Source organism: Dipodomys spectabilis, unplaced genomic scaffold (genome assembly GCF_019054845.1).
Source record: "Dipodomys spectabilis isolate Male_0828 unplaced genomic scaffold, ASM1905484v1 ptg000051l, whole genome shotgun sequence".
NCBI lineage: Eukaryota > Metazoa > Chordata > Mammalia > Rodentia > Heteromyidae > Dipodomys > Dipodomys spectabilis.
Window position 1 is genome coordinate 15,449,098 of NW_024870728.1, and position 20,945 is coordinate 15,470,042.

The 20,945-nt window shown below is 37.6% G+C and overlaps 1 protein-coding gene across 2 annotated transcripts in view; it reads left to right on the forward strand.

The window, feature by feature from the left end:
* Positions 1-20,945, forward strand: part of Bard1 (BRCA1 associated RING domain 1) — a 72,035-nt gene that overhangs the window by 267 nt on the left and 50,823 nt on the right. The window contains exons 2-3 of one of the 2 annotated variants that reach the window (XM_042679363.1): positions 10,732-10,788; positions 14,532-14,680. In XM_042679363.1, the coding sequence (XP_042535297.1) occupies positions 10,732-10,788; positions 14,532-14,680 (206 nt within the window). Of the gene's footprint in view, positions 1-10,731; positions 10,789-14,531; positions 14,681-17,508; positions 17,557-20,945 lie in introns of those variants that run through there. The other variant, XM_042679364.1, reaches the window with a different exon arrangement.

Below are 20,945 nucleotides of genomic sequence, written 5' to 3' on the forward strand. Positions count from 1 at the left end.
GGCCGGCCGCGGGGCGCGGGCCGGGACGCCCGGGGAGGCCGCGGGGCCGTGCGGGGTGCGGGGCCGCGGGGCGGCCGGGCCGGACCCGACAGGCCTCCCCCCCAGCTCTTCCACTCGGGTCCCGCCGGGGACCTGCCCGGCGGCCCGTGTCCGCCCCCCACCCCCGTCCGCGGCTCCCGCTCCGGCCCGCCCCTGCCCGCGGTGGCCGCGAACGGCAGTTCTTAAATTTAGCGGGCTGGAGAACCGCCGGGAGGTGTGGCTAAACCCTGGGCTCCCTGGCTCCGCCCCCCGGGCTGTGAATCCGGGCTTCTGGGCGGGGGAGGGGGGGCGCTTTTCACCGGGCCTGGATCTGTGTGGGCCCCAAGTCATCCTCTCCTGGCCTGGCCTCTTCCAGGTTGCTCCTATAGCGAGCGGCCTTTGGGGATGGAGTGTACGAGCATCCTTGTTGGGGGGTGGCGTGAAGTCGGCCGTGTGAGGGTGGGCATAGCCGTTCCATTTCTCATTCCTTTGGTTTGGTCAAAAGATGATGGACGGGATTGATTGCCAGCGCTTACTAAGCTAGCACCCCAAACCGCGTTCAGGGGTTTTATTTCCTTTGAAGGGATTGTTTGCAGGAGTGGTTACTTACTAATAGCTGCCTTCCCCCCATACCCTCCCCCCCTCAAAAAAACAAAAACCCAAACAAAAGAACAAGTTCTCTGTAGTATAGAAAGAAACTTTGGAAAACTCAAGAAGTGCAGTTTTTACCTTTCATTTATTCACAGAACGAGTATTGAGCATCTCGAGTTCATTTTTAATGCTTATTTTTTTTATGTCCGTACTGGGGCTTGAATCCCGTGCCTGGGTGTTGTCCCTTACTTTTTCTTCAAGCCTGGCACTCTGCCACTTGACCCACATTTCTACTTCTGGAATGTGAGTGGTTAATAGGAGATGAGTTTCATGGACTTCCTTGCTTGGGCTGGCTTCAAACAGATCCTTAGATTTCAGCCATCCAGTAGCTAGGATTGTGGGTTCCTGTTAAGATTCTTTTTGCTGGAATCTTTTCTGCTTGTGTCTGTGACAACCATATTTTCTTTTTCATACTTTGATTTATTTTATTTTGTTTTATTTTTGGGGTCTCACTCTCAACTTGCAGAATCCAGTTAATGCTTTTACTTACCCGACAGCTTTTTCTTTAAACACAAAATAGACAACTGTCATAAAATTTTTGCTTTACAAAGCTTTCATCTGACAAAATCCTATCATTTACACTCCTTAGTTTTGCTGGAAATGAGTACATGAACACAGTTGGAGTGGGTGTGTATAGCATACGGTTTGCCAGAGAATAAGATTTAAAACTGGCACTGTTAGTTGTGATAACAGAAGCCACTATATTTGATGCCTGAATAGTTCAACAAAAGTAGGACAGAACACAGAATTTTACTCAAACTGTAGAGTCAGACTTCCTGGGTTAAGTTCCAGCTTGGACACTATTGATTGGGCAAAGGTATTCACTCTCTCTGTATCTCAGTCATAATGAGCTCATTTTCCTTCTAGGATTTAATAATAATAAGCTATTTCACACCTATGAAATGCCTATAAACTATTGTGTTGTTGAGAATTCATTAGTTAACAAAGCAGACTTTAATAGACCTTATTTTATGGGAGATGAGAAACTAAATGAAATAATATATAAAATTCTTGGTGATTGTCATAGAGTAAATGATTACTAATAGATATAAAAATATGAAAAGATGTGGTCTGTGCTTGCTGGATGATTGTAAGCAAATGGGCAAGATATATGAAAACTTTATAGATTGTCTTAAAATCTAATAAAGCTAATTTCATTTTTTTTAGTGTCTCTTTAGTTTTCTAGGTTCTAAGCAGATGCTAAAGGACTGAAAGTAGACTATGGTAACAAAGCCCAGACCTATTGTATATCTCATCCAGTTGACCACAGAGTAGTGGGTTCCAATGATTTTCTTTAAAAATGTTCTATGAATTTCTAACAGGATGACTAAATTTTAATTATTTTTTTGTATGTTTTCACATAGGACTCTGAATTTTTTTTTCTATGAGTGTCAACTAGTAAATAGGTTTTTCAGGCCATGAGCTTCTATTCTTTTTTTCTCTTCTATCTGTCTTTTTTTTTTTTTCCATTACTTAAAAGGTAAAAACCTTTTTTGGTCATGAGCTATGGGACAGTAGCGCTAATGATTTAGCCTGCAGGTAATAGCTTGCCAAACTCAGGGTTTTTTTTTTGTTGTTGTTGTTGATGTTTTTTTGTTTTGGCAGTACTGGGGTTTGAACTCAGAACCTTGAGCTTGCTTGGCTTATTTGGCATATACACTAACACCTGAAACATATCCAGTCTAGCGTTTTCCCTAATTTATTTGTCATGGAGTTTTTGGGAACTCTTCTCCATAGGTTGACTTTGAATCTTGTTCCTGCACATCTCAACCTCCTGAATAGTTAGGATTACAGGCATGAGCCACTGGTGCTTGAGTCAAACTCCTCTTTAATAGGAAAAATATCGTAGATTAAAAAGTTCTTTTGATGTACAGTTTCATATCCCAGGGGATTTAATGCTTAGAAATGATTTTGCTTTCCTTTTTTGCTGTGTCTCTGCAAGTTTACCACTTACCTGTTGTGAGCCTGGCCAGTTGCATCTTACTGCAGATAAGTTCCTTCTTCCCTCTCCCATTACCCTGATAGCTGCTGGAAAGGAGCTACTCAGGATGTTCTGCCTCTTGCTTTTCTCCACACCCTTCAAAGCAGTGTCATGTTGTTTTGAAATTGTGTCAATGTGTCCTTTTACAGAGTTTTGGAGTTCCACTCAGTGGACTAGTGATTACCCCCATTACCCTCACATTCAGCTTGCAGCTGTCATCTGTCTGGTATCCCCAGCTGCCACCTGTCTTGTGTAGCTCTTTGGCTGTGTTTTTCAGCAAGCATTGGTTTCTGGTGAAGTTGGATTGGCTGCATTACAGGGCATCCTTTTCTTGGCCTTTAACATGAGTACAGTTTCAAGGTGAAACTGAGAAATGTGTTCAAAAGGCCAGATGTAACATTTGTGTTAGGGCCAAACCTCACAACCAGCTAGAAACTAAAGATTTGAAAAAACGAAGTAGGAAGACCATCTCATTTGAGAGTCTCGCAGAAAATGATAATGGGAGCTGCCTTGTGAAAGGCCCAGCTGTCATGTGATGTTTTATTGTGAAATAATCAGATACTTCTTAGAATAGTTTTGGAGATTGGGCATGTGCATCTATGACAATTGTATTTTGACAGTTGTGTTTTAAAGTCACTCACTTGTAGTGAAGAGTAAAGAAGAAACAGTTTTTAGGATAGGTAATCTTTCTTCTTGAATGTTGCCATTTGAAAAGCAATAAAATTAATTTTGTTGAGTGCATGGATTCTGGAGTCAGACACCCTAGCTTAAAATCCTGGCTCAGTTATTTGGGGATATGCTATTTGATCTTTGTAGCTTTCATTTTCTCCATTTGTAAGATGAGCTAGTCATAGTTTCTACTTTACGAGGTTGTTTTGGGAATTAAAGGGGCTTACTTAATATTCACAAGATTGTTAACAATATTGCCTGTTACTTACTGAGTGCTCTGTGATGTTCTCAAGATAAAGGATAGAGCCAGTATTCACCTTTTGCCATCTTCTGAAAGTGTTTTGGACGATCAGAGGCACTCTTACAGGCCAGTGATCCTTAATAGGATGATTGCTCTCTCTGATTTGTCCTGGAGCTGGTTGCTCATTAGAACAAGAAGAAATTACTGTGACACCAAGATAGTAGTGATATGGTGATACATCTTCTACCTTTAAGGCTTCTGTGCTTAATTTTAAGAGGTAATATGCACATAATGTTCAGGATACCTTATGATGAGGGCCAAGGGGATGTTGAGAAGTATGTGGGTCGGTCCAGTGAAGGAAAGCATCATGGGCTTTGGATTGGACATTGAGGTACAGACAGATTTTTTTATAAGTGGCCTTACTAATGGATTAGGAGTGATGGGTGACAGTGTTGTCAGACACCTGGTACTCATATACTGTTTTGTAGAATAGGAACTTCTTTGTACAACTACTTAAGGATATAATAAGAAAAAAATGTAAAAAAAAAACAACCCAAATGGCCTTACTACTGATACACTGATGGCAATACCTTAAAAAGGATGAAGATAAACAGGGAGTGGGTCAGGTCAACAGGGACTTAAGATCAGCCAGAGTATTCTTAACAACCAGATGTTTAATTGGTTCGCACATTTAGCTTCCTGTGAAGAACTGTTCATGTAACTTTCCTGGGATTCTGGTGTTCTTATCTCTAAAATGAGAAAAGTGGGTTAGTTGAGTTTTAAAGTTGCCTCCCAATGTACAGATTTCATAATTATTAGTGTACATTAGATATATTGTATAAAAATTTCTAGCAAAGTTTAACATTCATGCAGAAAGGAGCACAGATTATTAGTATTCAGCTTGCATCATAGCCTCCAAATTAGAATTCAGTTATTTGTGGAATTTATTTATTTCTCTGACATTCTGGCTATTTGATGTCTGTATAACTTCCTACACATTTCTCATAAAGACAGAGCCACAGTGTTCACTGCAGCGCCAGACATATATAGTTTCTTAGTGTTTGTTAAATGAATGTATGAGATAGAATTTAGGTCAAATGGGATCCCAGTTCATGGGATCCTAGGGTACATTCACTTGAATATCAGGAATCCTTTCTAGGTCTCTGGGATTAACTACTTAAAGTGACTGCAGTGGAAATCTTAGAGATACCTGATTATTGATGATAGTTGAACCCTATTTCTGGAGGTGGGGAGGGAAGAGAGTGAGGTGTGAGTCTTGATAGTAATTCAGCATTTGGATTTCAGGTGAAAGGTGACCCTTTAAAGGTCAGGAAGTCCCAAACTTACTTACATTCTGATTTACTTTGGAGGAAATGAAATAGATGATAAATAACCATCATGATTTGAGTCAGATGTACATGATTTTCTCTGGGGTTTTTATTATAGATTCTCCTGTACTGGGTTCCATTATAATTAGTCATTAATAGAATTCTGTTTGACTTTTGGGATATTTGACTCTCTCAATCAACATTTACTGACACTAAACAATTAGGTATGAATTTAAATTTTTTCATGTGTTTTTTTCTTGAGTCTGGTTTACAAAATAGCCACATGGAACAGGATGCTTTCGTGGCATTATCCATTTACCTCATTAAAGACTGTCTTTAATAAGTAGAGTAATATAGCATATGGTTTAATTGTGTTGGAGAGCTTGTGCAGTTTCATATTAAATACATATGTCTGCAACTTAAAAATACCTGAAGATTCCCTAAAATATAAGAGCCCTGTGGTCATTGTCCTCACTAATACTAATAGCAGTTGATAGTTCATGGGTGCTTAAGGGAGCTATTTGGTTAAGAAATACTTATGGGGCTGGGAATTTTGCTTAGTGGTAGAGTGCTTGCCTAGCATACATGAAGCCCTGGGTTCGATTCCTCAGTACCATATATTTCTCACTACCATATACAGAAAAAGCCAGAAATAGGGCTGTGGCTCAAGTGGTAGAATGCTGGCCTTGAGCAAAAGAACCAGGGATAGTGCCCAGGCCCTGAGTTCAAGCCCCAGGACTGACAAAAAGAGAAAAGAAGAATACTTATACTTCAGGACTACAGTTAAAACTGTTTTCTTTTTCCTTTTACAAGGAAATATACATATACATATATACGTATATATATGTACACATATATACACATATATACATACATATATACTTTTTTTTTCTTTTCTACTATTGGAGTTTGAATTTGGTTTCCTGCATGCTAAGCAGATACTCTTTACTTAAGTTATGACTCCAGTCTTTTTTTTTTTTTTTTGGTTTAGTTATTTTTAAATTAAGTTTCCCATTTACATCTAAGCTGGTCTGTACTGGCCTGGACCCTGATCCTCCTATTTACACTTATTGCTGTGGCTGGGATGATAGGTGCATAGCACCATATCCAGCTTTTTTGGTTCATACATCTTTCAACTTTTTTTTTTGCCTAAGGTAGCTTAGAACTATGATCATCCTAGCTTCCTTCATAACTGAGATGAAGGCACATGCCACTGTACCCAGCTATATATATATATTTTTAATTTCACTAGTCTTTTCCTAAGTTAAAATCCATACTTTGCTGGTCTTTTCAAACCAACTACCTATAAAGTTGGAGACCAGTGGCTGCAGTTGGGGAACAAGCAGTGGAGCTGAATTTAGAACATACAGAAATTGTGTTACCATGCAAATGTGTTACTCATCTGGATTTTTTTTCTTCCTAATATACCAAACAAAATAGAATAATGATAAAATGGAATTGTTAGCACAAGTGCATTTTTGTATGTACTCTTCCATTTGGTTTATTCACTAAAGATGTATTGAAATCTTGCTCTCATCTAGCAATATGTTGGGCAGGTAATTGAATGAGGAGCTCAGAAAAAATGAAAGTGAAGATCTCTTGTCTGAAAGGCTACAGTCTATTTGGAGATAAGGAAAACAGAGAATTGGGTAGTGAAAATAAAATGTAAAAACAACAACAAAAAGACCAATTTAGCTTTCAACATTAAATTCCAGAGCCTCAACTAGATGTCATCTTTCTTCTTTAGAGCTTCAGAATATTTTATACCTCTTTGAAGTCCATACATGAATCTGGTATTTTATAATTACTCAACTAGATTGCTTGCCTCTTAGGAAAGAATGGCTTTTTTTTTTTTTAACATACCTGCTATGTGCTGTGGATTTTTTTGCTCAGATGGTGCCCTGGAGACTAAATCTGTAAATTCCTGTGTTGGTTTACTGTCATTTTTATTATACCATTTTTATTTTATTAGAGTACTTGTGTAGTGTGTTGGATTTAAATAGTTGATGGAGAAAAGGAATAATATTCTGGGCTTGGAGAATAGCCAAGCAAAGTTGGGGGTTGGAATTGGATATACAATATTTGAAAGTTGTTGCAGATATTTTCCTGACCAGAGTAGAGTTTTTGTTGAGAAGCAAAGAGAGGAAAGGTAAGTTCTTTCCATCTCTCCCTCCCTCCACTCAGATGCTCAGGCTTCCTAGTCATAAGTGAGGCCTCCTACTTGAGTTTTGGCCTCAGCTCTTTTTGCTTTTTAAGTTTTTAGATAGGTCCTTGTGCTTTTTGTCTTGCCTCACTTTGGACTGCAGTTCTCCTGTTTCCACCTCTCAAGTAGCTGAGATTCTTGATATATTCCACCGTACTTGCTCTTTTTGGATAAACTCTTTATAACATTTTTGAGGGAGGAGACTGGGCTGACTTCAAATTGCCATCCTCCTATCTCTGCCTCCCAAGTAGCTGGGATTACAGGCCACTTTACTTGATGTTTTCTGTTTTAGATACTATGTATTTACTTCCTTACTTCCTGCTGTCAAAGATGAGTTTTCTTCCTAGCTATTGCCTTTTACTTTTGCAGTATGATACAGTATTCATATGGTGTTTTTGTTTTTTTTGTTTTGTCAGTTGTGGGGGCTGAACTCTGGGCTTGGGCGCTGTCCATCAGCTCTTCAGCTCAAGGCTAGCGCCCTATCACTTGAGCCACATCACCACTTCCAGCTTTTTCTGCATATGTATGATACAGTATACAAGATAAAAGCAGCTTGCTATTATTGGAGGCCTCACAACACTGTTCTGTCTCATCTCTTGCTACTCTTCAGTAGTACTGCTTTCTGTTTTAAGTAGTATATATAGCACTTTGTATTATCTCTTACTTTCTGGAAGCTTTTAGAATTGATCTAGGTAACTTTGGTGCTTTGTAATTTCATTAAAGTACTTATTATACCTGAAGGATAAATTTCTGTTAGAGGAATAGTTGCTTTAAAGTCTGATGCATATAAACTCTTAGTCAGTTTCTTCTAGTTGTAAGAAAATTCCTTTAGTCTAGAGTTTCTCCTAAACTATATTGTAGCCATTCTCTTCAGTCCAGTATTGGCACAGACTAGTGTCACCTCTGTTCAGTGTCTGCCTCAGAGCTTTTCTAGGAGTATCTTTTGAAGTTGGCACCATCTCTTCACTTGGATGTCACACTCCTCTATGCACATGCACATACACACATGCAAATTTCCCATTCATGTTGCCCATGCCTTCCTTCATCTATTAACACCCTCAAAAACATAGTCTGGCTCACTAATTAGGATAATTAGTTCTACTGATCAATTATTCATAGATATTTTGTCACTGCTAATTATGTGATAACATCTTACTGCTAGACTGAAGGGTAAGAATTCAGATAAAAGGTTCAGGGTCATCTTTGTAAGGAAATTCAGAAGTTAGAACGAGACCGAAGGCATTGAGTAAGTATAACCAGACCAAGCCAGGAGGCTGTGTACCGCCTCAAAGAACAATTGAGGCAATGCCGAAATGGGCAGATAAAGGTGCCATGGGAACATTAAAGCTTATTGGAAGGAAAGAAGATTATAAGATGATTGTGACTTCACAGGAATGAAGGAGGAGACTTGGATGCTCTGGAGAATAGTTTCAGAAGGTCCAGAGTGAGACAGAGCTTAGAAAGAGATGGAGTTTGAGTGGATGTAGAGAACAATTTTAATTCAGAGCTTTTATTTGAGACTGGGTAGCTGGGTGTGAAGGTAGAATGTGAGGCTGGATCAAAAGGAAGTAGGAGTTTTGGGGGGTGAAGGACTACCTGAGCATGTTTAAATGTGAGTGATTGAACGAAGGTGACTAATGGTGAGAATCAAGCACTGCAGAAAATGGGAAGATTTGAAGGGAGAGAAGATAAAAAGGAAGGCTCGAGAATGGAGGGGAAAGAGGAGAGAAGAAGAGACAAGAGAGAAAAATTCCCTCAAAAGGAAAGGAGCTCTTCCTCTGAAAACTGAGTGAGGTTAAGATGAACAGCTAGCCATGGATATAGTTTTCCTCTTCCTGTTCCTCCTCTTTCTTATCCCATCCTCTCCCCCACCCCCCACCCCCCGCGCCAGCCACTAGAATATCTACAGGATCCTTGTTATGTAGCTGAGGCTGGCCTCAAACCCCCTATGTAGCCCCAGACTGGGCCTCAGAACTGTCCATCTTCCTGAACCATGGGTGGCCATCTTGCTGTTTTTATTGTGGTATTACTAGTTTGGGAAGGTAAGGAGAAAGTGGATTCTGTGCCCTAAGTAGTACTATAGACTGATACTCAACTGTCTATGTGGTCAGCAGAATTAGGGTAGTGACATGATTCTCTTAGTAGGCAACCCTGTGACCTGGGCAGAATAGGCAATCCAGGTCACTACAAGGTGAAAGCAGAGTTTTCTCTAGGTAGAAAGTGATCAGGTTTTATCAGGAAGATGGGACAAATGAGACAGGAAGGATATTGTGATAGAAGGAAGTCCAATAACACCACTTTGGGGAAGTTATGGGTAGAGCTTTCAATGAAGTAGAATTTACTCCACTTGATTGGGAAAGAAGAGCTTTTATTTGGTAATGAGCAAAAATTATAGGAGCAGTGTGAACATTATAAAAGAGATCATCATAACTGTCAGAATCACAGAAGTCCTGTTTTTACCAGGATGTTCTGTGTAGTCTTGAAATCAGATACTGTAAGTTTGTAAAAAGTAATGGGTTTTATAATGTCAGTGAGCAACATTTTCAGAAGGTTGGAGAATCACATGGTTGTGTACTCTGTTCTTCATGCCTTTTTCTGGAAGCTCAATTTCACTTTAATGGTTCTATCTATTAAAATGTGCAGTGTGATACTTTTGATCTTTCAAGAAATGCAGAAAACTGTTTATTGATATGTAGTTTGTGTGCAGACGTAATTGGATAGTAATGGTGTAAATACCTAAAGGTCTAGGGGTTAGTGTAATAAACCAAGCAAGAAAATGTTTATCTTTTAAAGGCTTTTCTTCTCTGATGTGCTCTTGTGTCTGCTGAGGGGAATGACTTCAAGTGGGTTTAATAGTGCTAGTACCTTCCTAGGACTATCTGAGGTAGCAGGGATTTTGATGGGCAGTATGGGGAATATTTTCTTTTCTCTTTTGGTACAGTGAATCTTATTACGTCTGTTACAATCTGCTACCTTGATGATTTCCATTTGCAGTTGCTTAAAGAACAACACAATCAACTTGCCATGAGCTAAAAGAATGATTGTCCTTTTACAGGACAGCTGTGAAAAGTAGATGGCTACTTAATAGCAAGAAATACACCATTTCTTATTGGAAGCCAGCCTATATTTTTATGGCTAAGATGACCCAATCTCCTATTTTCCTGTGGCAATCCTGATTGTAACAATTGTTCCAACATCTTGTCAGTTAAGACCTTCACTCTCAGAAATGTTCTCATTTGGACAGTATATTATGAGGTCATTCTTAATTGCAGGTCGTATTTTGAGACTCATGGTCTTTACTTTGAGTCATTTGTACCTTAGCAATTGAAAGAAGAAAGTGGTTTTTTTTTTTTCCCCTCTTAATTAGAGGTACTTGAACAAAATTGTCCCTTTCTATAACTTCCCAGTAAATAATGGTAAAATGTCTTATAACTTGGCATTGAGTTTGGTAGGCACCACTGGAACTTAGCAGCTGTGTTAATGAGAGTATGTTATCAGGAGTATAGCAATTTTTCCTTAGTATTTCCTGTGTTGAGAAATAAATATATAGTAGTGTTGGGTCTTGGATTTATGAAATATTGGTGACAAACTTTATTTAATAGTGACTTAAGCCTCGACTATTTTCCTTATTTTCAAACAGCACTAATATTCTGACAGACCCTGTGTGCCTAGGAGGCTGTGAACACATCTTCTGTAGGTAAGTAATTATGGATGTACTGTAACTCTCTCTTTTTTTAGATAGCAGTCATGTAATCATATTGACTATTATCTCATTTTGATCCTTACAGATCTCATAATTTTCAAGTAAGAACATAAAGCTCAGAGAAAGCTATTTACTAAACTCTTTAACTAGGATGAGTTATTCAAATACTTTTTATCTTTCAGTTTTTTATCAGTACTTTCAAAATTATGAGAGTATAGCTCCTAAAGCTATTATATTAGTTTCCTGGAGCTTCTGTAACAAATTCCAAGAACCAGGTTGTTTAGAACAGTAGACCTTTGTGTGTTGTGTGTGTTTATGTATGCTGGATGCTCAGTCTGGGTAATGCCCCTTAGCTTTTGTGTTCAAGGATAGCATGCTATCACTTGAGTCAAAGTTCTACTTCCAGCTTTTTGGTGGTTAATTGGAGATAAGAGTCGCAGACTTTCCTGTCCCAGGCTGGCTTCAAACTTTGATCCTCAGATCTTGGCCTCCTGAGGCAGCTAGGCTTATCGGCATAAACTGCTGGTGCCTGGCTGGCTTTAGAACGATAGGAATTTATTGTCTAATAGTTCTGGGGCCACAAAGTTAAGTTGGAGGAGCCAGCAAATTTTATTCCTTCTCAAGGCTATGAGAGAGAGTTTGTTCATACCTCTCCTAGCCTGTAGGTTGCTATTGAGGTGCTGTGACAAAATACCTGACATAAACAACTGAAGGGGTGAAACTATTTTAGCTATGGTTTCAGTTTATAGCCCTTGGCTCTGTTGATTATGGGCCTGTGGTGAGACAGAACATCATTAACAGTGTCAGTGTGAAGGACAAGGCTGTTCACCTCATGATGGACAGGAAGTAGAGAGGAAGGAACCAAAGACCAGGTATACCCTACAAAGGTTACACTTCCTCTAGCTAGGCCTCTCCTAGTTTCTACTTCTTCCACAGTCTTTTACGTAGCATTATTTTATGATATATACAGTCGTCCCTTGCAATATCGTGGTTCACTTATTGTGGCTTCACTGTATCCCAGATTTTAAAAAAATACATAAATAGTGATCTCACACCTAGCACAGGAGTTACATGCCAGAGGTTTCCATGATAGGTGAAAATCTGCAAAGCAGCAATTAGTGAGCTGCGATATAGCAAGAGACAACTATATAACATTGCTACTTTGTGGATTTTCACCTAGTGCCAGAGTCTCTGGAATGTAACTCCCATGATAAGTGAGGGATCACTGTAATGACTTAAAAAAATACTAGCTCACTGAGTTATATAGGTCTACCTAATGATATAGTTTCCAGAATGCAAGGTTAATGTCTATATAGTAATTTAGGTATGATTTAAAAAACAGTTCAAGTTGAACATCCTGCCTGAGTTTAAAACTCTGAAGCCAAAACTATCCAAAAAGTTCAGGTTTTCAGATTGATGATGCTCAACAGATAAAAGTGTATGTAAATACTCCCAAATCTCCAAAAATCTGAAATAACTTGGATAAAGGAAACTCAACCTGTATATAAAATAGACAGATTAGTGGAATGTTGAGTAAATGACTTAACTAATGATCATTTTCTACAGCTGAAAACGAATGGTGGTCCTGGAGGAGTGGATTTCAAATTGTATTTTACTGGTATTGTTCAAATAATTAAGTGTTGCATGAAATTTATTTAAGTTGCTTGGTGTGTGTGTGTGTGTGTGTGTGTGTGTGTGTGTGTGTGTGTGTGTGTGTGTGTGTGTGTGTGTGTGTGTGTGTGTGTGTGTGTGTGTGTGTGTGTGTGTGTGTGTGTGTGTGTGTGTGTGTGTGTGTGTGTGTGTGTGTGTGTTCTGCTTTGAGACAGGGTCTTTGCTATATTGCCCAAATTGATCTTGAACTGCTGGGCTGAAGTGATCTACCTCATTTCCTGGCTCAAGTTAGAGTTCTTAACTACAAGGGAACAAACTCACAAAAGTTTCTTTTTTTTTTTGCCAGTACTGGGGCTTGAACTCAGGACCTGGGCACTGTCCTTGAGCTGCTTCTGCTCAAGGCTAGCACTCTACCACTTGAGCCACAGTGCCTCTCCTCGCTTTTTCTGTTTATGTGGTACTGAGGAATTGAACCCAGGGCTTTATGCATGCTAGGCAAGCACTCTACCACTAAGCCATATTCCCAGCCCCAAAATCTTCCTCTTTTTTTTGGTCATGGGGCCTGAACTCTCTGGGTTTGGGCACTGTCTCTCAGCAATTCAACTCAAGGCTAGTGCTCTATCATTGAGCCCACAGCACCACTTCCGGCTTTTTCTGCTTATGTAGTGTTGAGGACAAACTCACAAAAGTTTCTTTGCTACAGAGTGTGGGTATTTATTGAACTAGATACTCATATCTCTCCTGGCTGCAGTGTGGATTACAAATTTATCTTCAACTTTCTGAGTAGTTTTATTTTAGCAATCATGCTAAATGACAAGAATACAAAATTAGAAAAACCACAGGGTTAGTCAGGATAGTTCATATTATACAAATTTTGTACCTACAAATGAGTGGGTTAATGTCTTGCTTGGGGGAGATGTGTTTTTTTAGTATGTGTAGTAAGACTATGGAAGGAGTCGATAAATTGACCCTCCAGAATTCACAAGTGGGCTTCAGGGGATATTGTGAACTATCTCCCCCACTTTTTTTTTTTTTTTTTGGGTCCGGTCGTGGGGCCTGAACTCTGGGCCTGGGCACTGTCCCTCAGCTCTTCAGCTCAAGGCTAGCACTCTACCACTTGAGCCACAGCGCCACTTCCGGCTTTTTTCTTTTTGCTTATGTGGTGCTGAGGAATCGAACCCAGGGCCTTGAGCATGCAAGGCAAGTGCTCTACCACTGAGCCAACTTCCCAGCCCTATCTCCCCCACTTTTAAAGAATAGTAGTATGTATATATTTTCGTTAAATTGATGATGCGTTTCTAACTCCTAACTATGAGACTGTAACAGTATAACGTTTAAACCGATAACCTGAGATAATGGAGTCTATGGTTATAAAACGACGTGAAAAAGCCAGGTATCTTTTCAGAAAACCACTTTAAAGCCTTTAGACACTTGGCCAAACACAAACATAGTTCCAGTCTATTTGTACTAACTGCATTATTTCCATGAAGTAGAGTGGTAAGTAGTGTGAAGGTTTACGCTAAGAGATGTTGAGATGTATAGATTAGGTAAATACTGATTTACGTTTCTATCTGTACCCTCACCCTTTAGAAACTAGCTTTATTTTTTTAAAATTTTTATTTTTATATTTTTGGTCAGTCATGGGGCTTGAACTCTGGGCTTGGGTGCTATCCCTCAGCTCTTCAGCTCAAGGCGAGTGCCCTACCACTTGAACCACAATGCCACTTCCCGTTTTCTAGTGGTTTATTGGAGATCAGAGTCTCACAGAATTTCCTGCCTGGGCTGGCTATGAACCTTGATCCTCAGATCTCAGCCTCCTGAGTAGCTAGGATTACAGGCGTGAGCCACCAGCGCCTGGCGTAACTAGCTTTATTTAAAGGAGAAGTTACATAGACTGATGCCAGGTTAAGTAAAGTTTCATCACAGCAAATTATATGGCAACTTTAGGTTTCTATTTTGTATCTATGTCATACTCTACAGCGAACTATTTTAATCTTGTTAAAACTGTATTTCACAATTGACCATTAATGTGTTAAAACAACTGCTTCATTTACTTCTCATACTCTGGTTAATATTTATTTCTTGAAGTTCAGATTTTGCTCAATTGTTTTTTAATTCTTTTGAAGTGATTGTGTAAGTGACTGCATTGGAACAGGATGTCCTGTGTGTTACACTCCAGCCTGGGTACTAGATGTCAAGATAAACAGACAGTTGGACAGCATGATCCACCTTTGTAGTAAGCTTCGAAATCTCCTCCATGACAATGAGCTTTCAGGTGAGAAATGCCACTGTCTCTCTATTAGTTAAGTAGCTGATGATTTGTATCAGTCATACATAAAGTAAAAGATCGATCTGGAATTCTGAATGACATATTAGATATTATGATCTATAGTGTTTATTTTAAAATCATTTTCAGAAATGATAGAAAACATATTTAGATCTAACTCCCTTATTTTATAAATGAGATGCAAGGTCCAGAAAGGTTAAGTGGTCTTGACTGCAGTCACATTTTATCAAAAGCAAGCAGGTTTCCCAGTTTCTTTTCTATTTGTTCTTTTTTTGAGAGGTGGGAACACATGTATGTATACTGGAGCTTAGACTTGGATCCTTGCTTTGAATTCTTGTCTGCTTTTTTGCTTAAGGCTGGTGCTCTACCATTTGAGCCACAGCTTCACTTCTAGCTTTTTTGCTGGTTAATTGGAGATAAGAATCTCATGGGCTTTTCTGCCCCAGCTGACTTCAAACTGTGATCATCAGATCTTAGCCTCTTGAGTATGGATGATTCCAGGTATAAGCCTGCCACTGGCACCCAGCTCCATTTCTTACTTGTCAGTCCAGAGCCCTTTTCACTATTTTACACTGGCTGGTTTTTACAGTTATGATCATTTGCATAGAGTATATATAGAATAGGGATTTTGTCCATAATAATGTTTAACTCACTTAAATATACTTTTGCAAGATAGACTGCAGCATTTTTCCATGGATCACTTTTCTAGACTGTATTAATTAGATAAGCATGTTGTGAAAGAGCAAAAATCTAATACTCATTTTCTTTTCTACTTAAATGGGGGTTAATGCTTTTCAAATTGTTCTTAGTCTCTGTGTCTTAACTATATATCTTCCCATTGTGCTTTCTGCTGAGAACTAATTAGCTGTGAAAAGAAAGTAAAAGTGTTTTGAATCTTCATAATTGGATATTGGAGCTGTCTTTTATTGACCAGATCATACCATTTTAATATGTGTTTATAGGAGAACCTATTCTTGCCTGATAAGATGCTATGAATGCTTGATCATACTAATATAAAATTGTGGGACTTCTGTTCATAAATATTTTGTATTTTGAGCATAACATAGTACTATTATTTTCAGCTACCAAGGATAAAAGAAGAAAACAAGGCAAATATTTTGTCTTATTGACCAGAGTTTCATTTTCTTAGAAGTGGTTTAATTCATAACCTGTCTGTGAAAAGTTTCCATTTGGAAAATTGTACTAGACTTTGTGTGTATATGTGTGTGTGTGTGTGTGTGTGCGCACATGCCAATATTGTTGCCTGAATTCAGGGCTGGGCACAGTCCATTAGCTTTTTTGCTCAAGGCTAGTGCTCTACCATTGGAGCCACAGCTCTACTTTTTGCTGGTTAATTGGAGAAAAAACTCTCATAGACTTTTCTCATTGGACTGGCTTCCAACTCCAGTATTCTAACCTCAGCCTTTATAGCTAGGATTTTAGGAGTGGGCCCTAGCTTCCAGGTGTAGACTCCATTTTTAATGATACAATATGCTGTGGCAGTTGTTTTACTATTTGCAGATATATACATTTTAAAAAGTTCCCACTTTAAAAAGATAGTAAGAACATAGTGAAATAGTGAGACTTTTTTTTTTAATCATTAGTTCAGTTCAACTTGTTTAAAGATAATGTTTCTTGATTTTCTAGCTGAAAAGTATGGTGTATAATCTGGCTCCATCATCTATCATAGACTCCTTGGATTGGATTAATGCACGGATCTTTGGCAGTGCTCTGAGTTGTCAGTGTAGAAGGACCAGACTTCCTGAGTTAATTGTACATTTTGAACATGAACACAGAAGTGTTTTTTGCTGTATTCTAATGGTATATAATTCATTAGGATTAGTAACCATACATTGAAATTTGGATGCCACCTGGAAACCATCATGCTATTTTGACTCTTCTCCATTTACTAGAGATGCTGTAATAAATTAGCTAAGTGACTTAACTAAGAGAAATTTATTGTCTCCAGCTCTGGAGCTAGAAGTCTTAAGATCAAGCTGAATACAGGGTTAGTTCTCTTTGAGGTCTCTCTCGGGCCTCTCTTCTTGGCTTATATCTAAGTGACTATCTTATTTTTATCTTATTTTTTTTACAAGAGTGTTTATATCAAATTTTTCTTTTTTATAAGGATTCCAGTCCTTTTATTTCCTTTCAATAAAGCTTATTTGAACTAATTACATCTAATGACCCATTTTTTCTGACGAATTTAGTGCTTCAAAGTCAATTGAAGAGACAGAAGGAAAAACAAAATTTAATCCATTGAAGAAACTTGTTATTTTTACTTATGTTATAATAGGGGGGTAGTGGCGCTGTAGCTTAAGTGGTAGAGTGCTCGCCTTGAGCTGAAGAGCTGAGGGACAGTGCCCAGGCCCAGAGTTCAGGCCCCAAGACCGACAAAAATAAAAAAAAATAAAAAAAATAGGGGAAGTTTTAAAATAACTTTTGTAGATTAACTGTCATCCAGTATTACATACTATGGTACTAGCTTTATTGGTGGACAAAGAGGAATAAAACAGATTTCTAGAAATTTCACTGTAGTGGACAACTTTTAAATCATTTGTATAGTTTTCTTACTTTATTTACAATGGAATATGAAATGCCTTGATGAATCATCATTGAAGAAACTATTTAGGCAAACCAAGTTTTAAACAAGGTTCTAGGTATGGCTAGGCTTTTTAATATATTTTCTTTCTCATGTAAGTAGAAATAGTCTTGGGGAGAATTATGGTAATTTTTTTCCCTAAACACTGAATTGTGCTATTTTCCATGTTATAAGAGTAGAGTGAAGATAAGAAGGTGATCTTGCTGTGACATCTGTCACTTTACTGATGAGCAAGACTGATTCAGCTGATCTGGCTGACTAGGTGGGTGCTCCTTTCTTCTTTTGATCCATATGCCCCTCCCAGTTTGCATGGAAGAGGAGGGTCATTCTTTGGTCAAGAATTTAGGAGTACCTACCTGTATGCCTTTCCTAGCACCTTCAAACAAGCTCTCAAGAGTAAAATGAGGACTTTGAATTTTAACTGTCCTACCACCCACTCATACCCCAAAAAGAGTAATAACTAAGGACTAGTTCTTACTAGATTTTAGCACTATTACCTTTAATGTCCTTACATTTGATGAATTGGAAATTTCTTCTTCTAGATAACATGTAATCAGAATTTTAGGAGTTATGAGGTCATCTTTTTTTTTTGATCAGTTGTGGGGCTTGAACTCTGGGCTTGGGCGCTGTCCCTGCACTCTTCAGCTCAAGGCGAGTGCTCTACCGCTTGAGCCACAGCACTACTTCCAGTTTTCTAGTGGTTTATTGGAGATAAGAGTCTCACAGATTTTCCTGCCTGGGCTGGCTTTGAACCTCGATCCTCAGATCTGAGCTTCCTGAGTAGCTAGGATTACAGGTGTGATCCACCTGCGCCCGGCTTATGAGACCATCTTTGTTCCTGGATCTGTAGAGAAGATTAAAGACCAAGGTTGCTCAGAGCCATCATGTTTGACATTTCCTGCTTATTAGTTTTCCGTTTAGAATAGCTGGTTTTCTGGTTTTTGGTTTTTGGGGGTTTTTTTGGTTGGAAGTAAAGATTATGTGTGTTGAGTTGTATAAAAATTATATTTTAGAGACTCAATTAAAATAATTTTTAAAAAAGTTTTCTGATTTTGGGTTACATAATTCCCTTTATAATGGTGACATGCTCCTCTGTTTTACCTTGATAGAAAGTGACAATAAACTAAAGTATAAACATACTGAAACATATCCACCGAGGCATATTACTTTCCATGGAGCAGAACTTTTCCTACTTCAGTGTAAATTTTATTGTCACCAACTTTTCCCTTCACAGCACTCCATATTAAACCAGTTTGTGAAGGTATTTGGGATTGTTTATCTGGAACATTTTGCTTCTTTATAGTTATATATAATTTTTGTACGTTTATGTAGTCCCTTTCTTTGGAAAGTAATTACTAGATAAACTAACGTGGCATAAAGTAAATTATATAGTAAATAGAAGAAACCAATAATTGAGAACAATTATAGTTGGTCTTCATAATGAGATTGGAAAATGATCTCATTATAAGATAAAGATATTAGATTAAGTGATACCTAAAGTCTGGCTTCTATATTATATAACCCTATTATGTGATCACATGTTGAAGATGACAAATTAAGTGGAATAGGTGGACATCTCTCACATTTTCTTTTTTTAAAAAACTCTGTAGTTCATTCTTCAAATGAACCTTGTTACTTGCATTTACTATAATCTATAATTACTATAATTAAGGTAGACAATTATAACTTGTCAAATCATGGATAGTATATGTTATACTGGAGATAAAGAAGCCTGATTTATAGTATGTGTACTAAAATGAGTTTGTAAGTACTTCAACAGATTTTTTTTCCTAAGGGAAGAGATTGTCAATTTTTTTCTGATGGCCAGTTATGAATAATTTTATCTTACTCTTTATAACATAGTCTACTTTCTACTAATAAGAATTATTTAAAAGTTTTCATTTTTCTCTTGAACTTAACTATTAAATTAGACCTTGCAAGGTGCTGGTTAAGTTCTGTAGTACATGCCGGTATTGGTGACATTTAAAAACCTACTTTGATTATGCTTTCATTGGGTCACAATTTTTTTTTATGCTTTCTGGTTTAGCTAGAAATGCTGCCTTTCTGAAGTGACTACATGCACAGTGTTTCATATATGCTGTGCTGTGTCTTTTTATCATAGTGAACATGAGTGTTTGAATTGTGTTTTTTTTTAAGGAGACAAATATTCTTTACTCACAAAATAATTATTCTTCAATAAAAGCATTCATGTTACACAGATGGTAAGCAAAATACTTTTCTTTGATTTTTTAAAATAAGAGACTAGTTATCAAAGAGATTTCTCTATGTTGTGAAACTTATAATAGAGAATAATTTGAAAGGCACACAATATACATCATTATGATCCTTTGATGTAGATTAATGATGGTGAACTCATTTTCTAATTGCTTCTCTTTTATAGTTTATTATTAAATATTAAGAAAAAACTTGGCTCAGTAGCTCCTTAGTAACACATGTATCTCTGGTCCTCAATACTTCGTAGGAATCTTTTAAATGTCATTATTAAGAAATTTACTATCCACGGGGAAAAATACTAACCTTTTTCTTCATAACATGAATATGATAATTTATCAGTTTAGAAGCATTCACCCATAAAAATGGTTGTTGCTGTTAATAATTTGATTTATGTGCAGGCAGTTTTGTATTTTACCTTCTTAAATTTTTTTTTACAGTTTTATCTTACATTTGCTGTATAAAATTTGGAATATAGAGACATATTTGTGGTTCTTGCTTAGTTATACCAAGTGAAATAATTGAAATCTTCTTAAGCAAAGTTATTATTACATAATAGCCAGTAAAATGGTGTATATTTACAAAATATATAAGTATGTACTCTGAAATTATCACTTACTCCTCTATAAGTTAAGAAACATACACACCTGAGTATGTAATTTGTTCTTTTTAGACTTAGGAGTTGTAGTCACTTAAATATGGTAACACTGCTTAGAAACTATAGCATTTTGTAAGAATTACAAACATTGGGAACCTCCAGATCTGACTTGTTTTTAATTGAAAATGTCATCATCTCTGCTTAAAATATCAAACAGGACTACCTGAGGATTAACCTTTAAGTCTTTGTAATCCTGAGTCTTTCTTAAAAGATAATCCTGGCAGCATTTCATTTTGACCTTTCCTCTAGTTTTGAGATTATATCAGAAATGGTTTGGTTTTGAAATCTACTTATCACTGAAAAGAAAGTCTTTGTTGAATTGAGATGTAAAGTCTCTGTGTGAATGGATATGTCATTCTGATTGTCTTGATTCTCAAGATGCTATCTCAGTAACACTTTATGGAGCAGCAGATGTACAGTTACCAATGTGAAAAAGTTGTGTGGGAGTCTGTCTCTACTCAAATACACATTTCTGCTTCCAGCTGGGTTTGTCTGCTTAATGGGCTCACTGGAGCATTCTACTTTCACAAGGTGGAAGTGATGGCTCCTTTGGAATGTAGTGTAATAGTTTTTGTTATTGTTAGCTAAGGATCACATCTGAGATTTTTTTGTTAAAAAATGTACAAGTCATGTATACTTCAAAACAGGAATTGATCCTGAGAATTAAAATTGGACTGATTTTAAATTGTCAAATGATACATTTTTTGTGAAAAAATGACTAGAAGAAGTAGAAAATAATTGGTAACATAACTAGTATTTTA